Consider the following 11,478-nt stretch of genomic DNA (forward strand, 5'->3'; position numbering starts at 1 on the left):
ACTACCCATAGCCTAACATAATCACAACTGGTTATTAAACTACTAACTACCCATAGCCTAACATAATCACAACTAGTTATTAAACTACTAACTAACTACCCATAGCCTAACATAATCACAACTGGTTATTAAACTACTAACTAACTACCCATATCCTAACATAATCACAACTAGTTATTATACTACTAACTGCCTACCCATAGCCTAACATAATCACAACTGGTTATTAAACTACTAACTACCCATAGCCTAACATAATCACAACTGGTTATTAAACTACTAACTACCCATAGCCTAACATAATCACAACTAGTTATTAAACTACTAACTAACTAACTACCCATAGCCAAACATAATCACAACTAGTTATTAAACTACTAACTACTCATAGCCTAACATAATCACAACTAGTTATTAAACTACTAACTACCTACCCATAGCCTAACATAATCACAACTGGTTATTAAACTACTAACTACCCATAGCCTAACATAATCACAACTGGTAATTAAACTACTAACTACCTACCCATAGCCTAACATAATCACAACGGGTTATTAAACTACTAACTACACATAGCCTAACATAATCACAACTGGTTATTAAACTACTAACTACCCATAGCCTAACATAATCACAGCTAGTTATTAAACTAGTAACTAACTACCCATAGCCTAACATTATCACAACTGGTTATTAAACTACTAACTAACTACCCATAGCCTAACATAATCACAACTAGTTATTAAACTACTAACTAACTAACTACCCATAGCCTAACATAATCACAACTGGTTATTAAACTACTAACTACCCATAGCCTAACATAATCACTACTGGTTATTACACTACTAACTAACTAACTACCCATAGCCTAACATAATCACAACTGGTTATTAAACTACTAACTACCCATAGCCTAACATAATCACAACTGGTTATTAAACTACTAACTATCCATAGCCTAACATAATCACAACTGGTTATTAAACTACTAACTAGCCATAGCCTAACCTAATCACAACTAGTTATTAAACTACTAACTACCTACCCATAGCCTAACATAATCACAACTAGTTATTAAACTACTAACTACCCATAGCCTAACATAATCACAACTCGTTATTAAACTACTAACTACCCATAGCCTAACATAATCACAACTGGTTATTAAACTACTAACTAGCCATAGCCTAACCTAATCACAACTAGTTATTAAACTACTAACTACCTACCCATAGCCTAACATAATCACAACTAGTTATTAAACTACTAACTACCCATAGCCTAACATAATCACAACTAGTTATTAAACTACTAACTACCCATAGCCTAACATAATCACAACTGGTTGTTAAACTACTAACTACTCAATTCCTGTAATGGAACTCCCTTGAGCACCGAGCCTGCCCAACCTTACCTGGTTGAATGCTCCCCGTAGCCCGTCCAGTGCGGGGAGGTGGAATAACCCGCACTGGGCTGTGTTGGCGAACCGGGGACACCATACGTAAGGTTGGTGCCATGTACACCGGCCCGAGGAGACGTACTGGAGGCCAGATATGTTGAGCCGGCTTCATGGCACTTGGCTCAATGCTCAATCTAGCCCGGCCAGTGCGGGGAGGTGGAATAACCCGCACCGGGCTATGCACACGTACAGGAGACACCGTGCGCTCTTCCGCATAACACGGTGTCTGCCCGTACTCCCGCTCTCCACGGTAAGCATGGGAAGTGGACGCAGGTCTCCTACCTGACTTCGCCACACTATCCTTTATCCCCCCCCCCCAAGACATTTTTGGGGTTTCTTCACGGGCTTCTTACCGCGTCGTCGTGCTAACCTCATTCGCCGGTATCCCTCTGCACATTGCTCCATCGAATCCCAGGCGGGCTCCGGCACTCTCCCTGGGTCCACCGACCACCTGTCTATTTCCTCCCAAGTGGTGTAACCCAGATCCGGCTCCTGCTGCCGAGCTAGCTCCTCGAAACGCCGCCTCTCTGCTTTTGCTGCCTCCAGCTCTGCTTTGGGGCGGCGATACTCCTCTGGCTCTGCCCAGGTTCCTTTTCCGTCCAGCTCGTCCTCCCATGTCCATTTCTCCTGGTCCCGCTGCTGCTGCTGCTGCCACTGCTGCCCGTTGCTACGCTGCTTGGTCCGAGATTGGTGGGTGGTTCTGTAACGGCGGCCTTCCCTCTCTTCACTAGAAGAGGGGGTGAAACAGGGATCGGACCAACACGCAGCGTAGCCAGTGCTCAACATGTTTAATAACAAAACTACTGTGAACACTAAACAAATACAAAATAACAAAAGTGGCAAACCGATACAGACCTATCTGGTGCAGAATACAAACACAGAGACAGGAAACAACCACCCACAATCCCCAACACAAAACAAGCCACCTATATATGATTCTCAATCAGGGACAACGATTGACAGCTGTCTCTGATTGAGAACCACATTAGGCTGAACACAGAAACAGACGAACTAGACACACAACATAGAATTCCCACCCAGCTCACGTCCTGACCAACACTAAACAAGCAAAACACATAAGAACTCTGGTCAGGACGTTACAATTCCTAACATAATCACAACTGGTTATTAAACTACTAACTACCCATAGCCTAACATAATCACAACTAGTTATTAAACTACTAACTAACTACGCATAGCCTAACATAATCACAACTAGTTATTAAACTACTAACTAACTAACTACCCATAGCCAAACATAATCACAACTAGTTATTAAACTACTAACTACTCATAGCCTAACATAATCACAACTAGTTATTAAACTACTAACTATTCATAGCCTAACATAATCACAACTGGTTATTAAACTACTAACTAACTAACTAACTACACATAGCCAAACATAATCACAACTGGTTGTTAAACTACTAACTACTCATAGCCTAACCTAATCACAACCAGTTATTAAACTACTAACTAACTAACTACCCACAGCCTAACATAATCACAACTAGTTATTAAACTACTAACTAACTACCCATAGCCTAACATCATCACAACCAGTTATTGCACTACTAACTACCCATAGCCTAATATAATCACAACTGGTTATTAAACTACTAACTAACTACCCATAGCCTAACATAATCACAACTAGTTATTAAACTACTAACTAACTAACTACCCATAGCCTAACATAATCACAATTGGTTATTAAACTACTAACTACCCATAGCCTAACATAATCACAACTAGTTATTAAACTACTAACTAACTACCCATAGCCTAACATAATCACAACTAGTTATTAAACTACTAACTAACTAACTACCCATAGCCTAACATTATCACAACTGGTTATTAAACTACTAACTACCCATAGCCTAACATAATCACAACTAGTTATTAAACTACTAACTAACTAACTACCCATAGCCTAACACAATCACAACTGGTTATTAAACTACTAACTACCCATAGCCTAACATAATCACAACTGGTTATTAAACTACTAACTACCCATAGCCTAACATAATCACAACTAGTTATTAAACTACTAACTACCTAACTAACTACACATAGCCAAACATAATCACAACTGGTTGTTAAACTACTAACTACTCATAGCCTAACCTAATCACAACCAGTTATTAAACTACTAACTAACTAACTACCCATAGCCTAACATAATCACAACTAGTTATTAAACTACTAACTAACTACCCATAGCCTAACATCATCACAACCAGTTATTGCACTACTAACTACCCATAGCCTAATATAATCACAACTAGTTATTAAACTACTAACTAACTACCCATAGCCTAACATCATCACAACCAGTTATTGCACTACTAACTACCCATAGCCTAACATAATCACAACTGGTTATTAAACTACTAACTACCCATAGCCTAACATAATCACAACTAGTTATTCAACTACTAACTACCTATACACTACTTGACAAATGTCTGATCTCTCTCTCTCTCTTGTTAAGTTAAATATAATATATTGAATGGAAGATAATCAGGTCCGTCTGTCATAGCGAATTGTCTGATCTCTCTCTCTCTCTTGTTAAGTTAAATATAATATATTGAATGGAAGATAATCAGGTCCGTCTGTCATAGCGAATTGTCTGATCTCTCTCTCTCTCTTGTTAAGTTAAATATAATATATTGAATGGAAGATAATCAGGTCCGTCTGTCATAGCGAATTGTCTGATCTCTCTCTCTCTCTTGTTAAGTTAAATATAATATATTGAATGGAAGATAATCAGGTCCGTCTGTCGAATTGTTTCATTAAACGTTGGTCAACAACATGCTCGTGGTTGTAACCAACCACATTAATGCCGTTTCCATTGAAAGGTCACTTTATGAATCACATCTCAGAGTGACCAGTTAAATGTCAAACAAATGATTGTTTTCTGTTTACAATGAATACTAAAATACCTACAACATGTCATATTAATCATGCTGGTGGATATTAATGACATCGGAGAACGGATAGAAACACGAAACATCATTCGATCGATGTGATCAAATGTGTAAATAGACATTCCAACACACACAGCTCCTTTGTAAAGAAAATAATGAGAGATAGAGAAGGAGAAGGGAGAGAGTGAGAAAGAGAGAGAGCCTTCCTCACCGTCAGCTAATACATTCACTGAGATTTAAAAACCGCTGTTCCATCCGCCGGTGCTTTCACACAAAAAACTCAGCCAGAACACCGAGTCTATGTTTTACCTCTAGCCGGGATGAGGGCGCTGCCGGGCGGGCAGGTTGAGCGAAGGTGAGCCACTGGTCTGGAGCCGTGTTGGAGGAAGGTACATCCGCCTGTATATCGGGCTGTCTACTCTCTCTCGTCACTAGAACAGAGGCAACCAGCCGGAATAATCGTCTCTACTCTTCCGTCTACTCCTCTCATTCACTATTCATCCCTTTAGCTCTCTCTTTCTCCTCGTTCTCTGCCCTCTCCTCTCTCTCTCTCCCTCTCTCCAGATGAGAGGAGCGAAGAGAGACACATCAAGTGTTTTAACAGCTGGGCACGCGTGAGCCAAACCGATATTATCTGTGCCGCTTTCCGTTACTGACCAACTGACTGCCTGCTGCCAGCTACACTACGGCGTCTGTTCCGTCAGCCGCTCCCCTGCGCGCAGCAGGAGAGAGGGAGAGTAAGAGAGAAAGAGAGAGAGACTCAATTTGGCATGACGGCCTGCTATAAAAAATGACGGAAAGCGGTGTTGGGGGCAAGAAACAAATGACACACACAAACAGTGTGCAGTTAAAATAGGCAAAAAAACACCCAGATGTCTTTTCTCAGGGGTGGGGTGGGACAGGGAGGCCACTTCAGCCCCAGGCTCTTCAACGTACAGTACCAGTCAAAAGTGTGGACACACCTACTCATTCAAGGAATTTTTCTTAATTTTTTTTACCAGTTTCTACACTGTAGAATACTACTGAAGATATCAAAACTATGGAATAACACATATGGAATCATGTAGTAACCAAAAAAGTGTTAAACAAATCAAAATATATATGATTCAAAGTAACCACCCTTTGCCTTGATGACAGCATTGCACACTCTTGGCATTTGTTTTTTTCTCAGTTTTGTTTCTTGTTTATTTCACTTGCTTTGGCTCCGACAGAGATGGTCGCCGACAGAGATGGTCGCCGACAGAGATGGTCTCCGACAGAGATGGTCTCCGACAGAGATGGTCGCCGACAGAGATGGCCGCCGACAGAGATGGTCTCCGACAGAGATGGTCGCCGACAGAGATGGTCTCCGACAGAGATGGTCTCCGACAGAGATGGTCTCCGACAGAGATGGTCGCCGACAGAGATGGTCTCCGACAGAGATGGTCGCTGACAGAGATGGTCTCCGACAGAGATGGTCGCCGACAGAGATGGTCGCCGACAGAGATGGTCTCCGACAGAGATGGTCTCCGACAGAGATGGTCTCCGACAGAGATGGTCGCCGACAGAGATGGTCGCCGATAGAGATGGTCGCCGACAGAGATGGTCGCCTCGCTTCAGGTCCTTAGGAAACTATGCAGTATTTTGTTTTTTTAATGTATTATTTCTTACATTGTTACAACAGAAAATCTTAAGTGTTATTACATGCAGCCGGGAAGAACTATTGGATATAAAAGCGACATCAACTTACCAACATTACGACCAGGAATACCTCTTTCCCGAAGTGGATCCTTTGTTCGGACCTCCACCCTGGACGTGGGATCTTATCCCAGAAGCCGACCCAAAACAACATGGTCGCCGCAGGAGAGGCAGACGGAGCGGCCTCCTGCTCAGACTCAGAAGGCGAGGACACCATCCACCGCTTCCAAGCATATCACTCGCCAATGTCCAATCTCTAGATAACAAGGTGGACGAAATTAGGGCACGAGTTGCCTTCCAGAGAGACGTCAGAGATTGTAACATTCTCTGTTTCATGGAAACATGGCTCACTTGGGATACGTTGTCAGAGTCGATACAGCCACCCGGGTTTCTTCACGCATCGTGCAGAAAGAAACAAACATCTCTCTGGTAAGAAGAAGGGCGGGGGTGTATGCCTCATGATTAACGACTCATGGTGTAATCACAACAACATACAGGAACTCAAGTCCTTTTGTTCACCTGACCTAGAACTCCTTACAATCAAATGCCGACCGCATTATCTTCCAAGAGAAGTATCTTCGATTATAGTCACAGTCGTGTATATGTAGTCGTGTGTATACCCCCAAGGAGATACCTCGTCGGCCCTGAAAGAACTTCACTGGACTCTATGTGAACTGGAAACCATACATCCTGAGACTGCATTTATTGTAGCTGGGGATTTTAACAAAGCTAATCTGAGAACAAGACTTCCTAAACTCTATCAGCATATCGAATGCGCTACACAAGCTGGATCATTGCTACTTCCACAATGCATACAAAGCCCTCCCCCACCCCCCCCTTTGGCAAATCTGACCACGACTCCATTGTGTTGCTCCCTGCCTATAGACAGAAACTAAAACAGGAAACAGCCGTGTCCAGGTCTATACAATGCTGGTCTGACCAATCGGATTCCACACTTGATCACGTGGACTGGGATACGTCCCTGATAGCCTCAGACAATAACATTGATGTATACGCTGACTCGGTGAGAGAGTTTATTAGCAAGTGCATTTGTTTGGTTTGACCCTTTCCCCTAAAGCCCTTTGAATTGAATGAAGGGAAAGATAGAGAAGGGGGGAGAGAGAAATAGATCAGTGATGGGCAGAGACAGCCAAGACTGTCCTCAGTCAGGAGGTTGAAGGAGACCGTGCCACACAGACAACCAAGACTGTCCTCAGTCAGGAGGATGAAGGAGACCGTGCCACACAGACAACCAAGACTGTCCTCAGTCAAGAGGATGACGGAGACCGTGCCACACAGACAACCAAGACTGTCCTCAGTCAGGAGGCTGAAGGAGACCGTGCCACACAGACAACCAAGACTGTCCTCAGTCAGGAGGATGAAGGAGACCGTGCCACACAGACAACCAAGACTGTCCTCAGTCAGGAGGATGAAGGAGACCGTGCCACACAGACAACCAAGACTGTCCTCAGTCAGGAGGTTGAAGGAGACCGTGCCACACAGACAACCAAGACTGTCCTCAGTCAGGAGGATGACGGAGACCGTGCCACACAGACAACCAAGACTGTCCTCAGTCAGGAGGTTGAAGGAGACCGTGCCACACAGACAACCAAGACTGTCCTCAGTCAGGAGGATGACGGAGACCGTGCCACACAGACAACCAAGACTGTCCTCAGTCTGGAGGATGAAGGAGACCGTGCCACACAGACAACCAAGACTGTCCTCAGTCAGGAGGATGACGGAGACCGTGCCACACAGACAACCAAGACTGTCCTCAGTCAGGAGGATGAAGGAGACCGTGCCACACAGACAACCAAGACTGTCCTCAGTCAGGAGGATGAAGGAGACCATGCCACACAGACAACCAAGACTGTCCTCAGTCAGGAGGATGAAGGAGACCGTGCCACACAGACAACCAAGACTGTCCTCAGTCAGGAGGATGACGGAGACCGTGCCACACAGACAACCAAGACTGTCCTCAGTCAGGAGGATGAAGGAGACCGTGCCACACAGACAACCAAGACTGTCCTCAGTCAGGAGGATGAAGGAGACCGTGCCACACAGACAACCAAGACTGTCCTCAGTCAGGAGGTTGAAGGAGACCGTGCCACACAGACAACCAAGACTGTCCTCAGTCAGGAGGATGAAGGAGACCGTGTCACACAGACAACCAAGACTGTCCTCAGTCAGGAGGATGACGGAGACCGTGCCACACAGACAACCAAGACTGTCCTCAGTCAGGAGGATGAAGGAGACCGTGCCACACAGACAACCGAGACTGTCCTCAGTCAGGAGGATGAAGGAGACCGTGCCACACAGACAACCAAGACTGTCCTCAGTCAGGAGGATGAAGGAGCCACACTGAGGTGGAGATGGATGGGTTGTCAAGGTAACAATGTTGATGGGGAAACAGAAAATAGATTTGCTTTCATAAAAGAAAGAAGGCCATGGAAACTATTTGTGAAAGAGATGGAGAGAGACAGAGACAGGAGAGAAAGAGAGGAGAGAGAGAGAGAGAGACAGAGACAAGAGAGAAAGAAAAACATGTTTCCCATGCCAATAAAGTCCTTTGAATTGAATTGAGAGAGAGAGGGAGGGGGGATATCAGTAATAGAGTGATCAGATGTCTTCAGGGAGGAAGGGGGGAGAAGGGAAGGTGGGTATGGGGAGGAGGAGAGGAGGTAAAATGATCTCTGTGTCTCTGACCTTGTTCTCGCTCTCTAAAAACCAGTTACAACCCCAAACGAAACATGATCTCTCTCTCTCTCTCTATCTCACTCTCTCTCTCCTCTCCTCTCCTCTTCTCTCCTCTCCTCTCCTCTCCTCTCCTCTCCTCTCCTCTCCTCTCCTCTCCTCTCCTCTCCTCTCCTCTCCTCTCCTCTCCTCTCCTCTGCGTTATATCTCCAAGGGGAGAAAAGGTCGATTACACCCTGTCTCAGCAAGTACACACCAGTTAGAGAACCTGAGATAAAGCCTAGAACATGGACAAAGGAACTGATTGGTTGTGGCATCTTCTGTGATTGGCTAGGACACTTTGAGTGTTCCGCATCACTCCCCCTCAGCAGAGATAACTAGTTCATAAACACAGCAGTTAAAAAACAAATTATTATTTACAATGGCAGCCTACCCCGGCCAAACCCAGACGGTACTGGGCCAATTGTGCGCCGTTCTATGGGACTCCCAATCACAGCCAGATGTGACACAGCCTGGATTCGAACCAGGGACTGTAGTCACACCTCTTGCACTGAGATGCAGTGCCTTAGACAGCTGCGCCACTCGGGAGTCCACTAGTCACTGAGTCACTGTGTAACCTGGACCATTACAGTAGTGTGTCACTGAGCCACTTTGTAACCTGGACCATTACAGTAGTGAGTCACTGAGCCACTTTGTAACCTGGATCATTACAGTAGTGAGTCACTTTGTAACCTGGACCATTACAGTACTGAGTGAGTGAACCACTATGTCACCTGGACCATTACAGTAGTGAGTCACTTTGTAACCTGGACCATTACAGTAGTGAGTCACTGAGCCACTTTGTAACCTGGATCATCACAGTAGTGAGTCACTTTGTAACCTGGACCATTACAGTAGTGAGTCAGTGAACCACTATGTAACCTGGACCATTACAGTAGTGAGTCACTGAGTCACTTTGTAACTTGGACCATTACAGTAGTGAGTCACTGAGTCACTATGTAACCTGGACCATTACAGTAGTGAGTCACCTTGTAACCTGGACCATTACAGTAGTGAGTCACTGAGCCACTTTGTAACTTGGACCATTACAGTAGTGAGTCACTGAGTCACTATGTAACCTGGACCATTACAGTAGTGAGTCACTGAGCCACTTTGTAACCTGGACCATTACAGTAGTGAGTCACAGAGCCACTGTGTAACCTGGACCATTACAGTAGTGAGTCACTGAGCCACTTTGTAACCTGGACCATTACAGTAGTGAGTCACTGAGCCACTATGTAACCTGGACCATTACAGTAGTGAGGCACTGAGTCACTTTGTAACCTGGACCATTACAGTAGTGAGTCACTGAGCCACTTTGTAACCTGGACCATTACAGTAGTGAGTCACCTTGTAACCTGGACCATTACAGTAGTGAGTCACTGAGCCACTTTGTAACCTGGACCATTACAGTAGTGAGTCACTGAGCCACTTTGTAACCTGGACCATTACAGTAGTGAGTCACTGAGCCACTTTGTAACCTGGACCATTACAGTAGTGAGTCACTTTGTAACCTTGACCATTACAGTAGTGAGTCACTGAGCCACTTTGTAACCTTGACCATTACAGTAGTGAGCCACTTTGTAACCTGGACCATTACAGTAGTGAGTCACTTTGTAACCTGGACCATTACAGTAGTGAGTCACTGAGCCACTTTGTAACCTGGACCATTACAGTAGTGAGCCACTTTGTAACCTTGACCATTACAGTAGTGAGTCACTGAGCCACTTTGTAACCTTGACCATTACAGTAGTGAGTCACTGAGCCACTTTGTAACCTGGACCATTACAGTAGTGAGTCACTGAGTCACTTTGTAACCTGGACCATTACAGTAGTGAGTCACTTTGTAACCTGGACCATTACAGTAGTGAGTCACTGAGCCACTTTGTAACCTGGACCATTACAGTAGTGAGTCACTGAGCCACTTTGTAACCTGGACCATTACAGTAGTGAGTCACTGAGCCACTGTGTAACCTGGACCATTACAGTAGTGAGTCACTGAGCCACTGTGTAACCTGGACCATTACAGTGGTGAGTCACTGAGTCACTGTGTAACCTGGACCATTACAGTAGTGAGTCACTGAGTCACTGTTTAACCTGGACCATTACAGTAGTGAGTCACTGAGCCACTTTGTAACCTGGACCATTACAGTAGTGAGTCACTGAGCCACTATGTAACCTGGACCATTATAGTGGTGAGTCACTGAGTCACTTTGTAACCTGGACCATTATAGTAGTGAGTCACTGAGTCACTATGTAACCTGGACCATTACAGTAGTGAGTCACTGAGTCACTATGTAACCTGGACCGTTACAGTAGTGAGTCACTGAGTCACTATATAACCTTGACCATTACAGTAGTGAGTCACTGAGCCACTTTGTAACCTGGACCATTACAGTAGTGAGTCACTTTGTAACCTGGACCATTACAGTAGTGAGTCACTGAGCCACTTTGTAACCTGGACCATTACAGTAGTGAGTCACTGAGCCACTATGTAACCTGGACCATTACAGTAGTGATTCACTGAGCCACTTTGTAACCTGGACCATTACAGTAGTGAGTCACTGAGCCACTTTGTAACCTGGACCATTACAGTAGTGAGTCACTGAGCCACTTTGTAACCTGGACCATTACAGTAGTGAGTCACTGAGCCACTTTGTAACC

At 44.6% G+C, this 11,478-nt stretch overlaps 1 protein-coding gene across 1 annotated transcript; it reads left to right on the forward strand.

The window, feature by feature from the left end:
* Positions 1 to 4,724: 4,724 nt before the first annotated feature.
* LOC120038407 (uncharacterized protein FLJ40521-like) lies at positions 4,725 to 8,470 on the forward strand (the record flags this gene model as incomplete). The annotated part of the gene is made up of 2 exons (XM_038984172.1): positions 4,725 to 4,759; positions 7,248 to 8,470. Coding segments are annotated over exons 1-2 (1,258 nt in total), but the record flags the coding sequence as incomplete, so codon positions are not given.
* Positions 8,471 to 11,478: the final 3,008 nt, after the last annotated feature.

The sequence above is a fragment of the Salvelinus namaycush genome, unplaced genomic scaffold, assembly GCF_016432855.1.
Source record: "Salvelinus namaycush isolate Seneca unplaced genomic scaffold, SaNama_1.0 Scaffold2193, whole genome shotgun sequence".
In the NCBI taxonomy this organism is placed as follows: domain Eukaryota; kingdom Metazoa; phylum Chordata; class Actinopteri; order Salmoniformes; family Salmonidae; genus Salvelinus; species Salvelinus namaycush.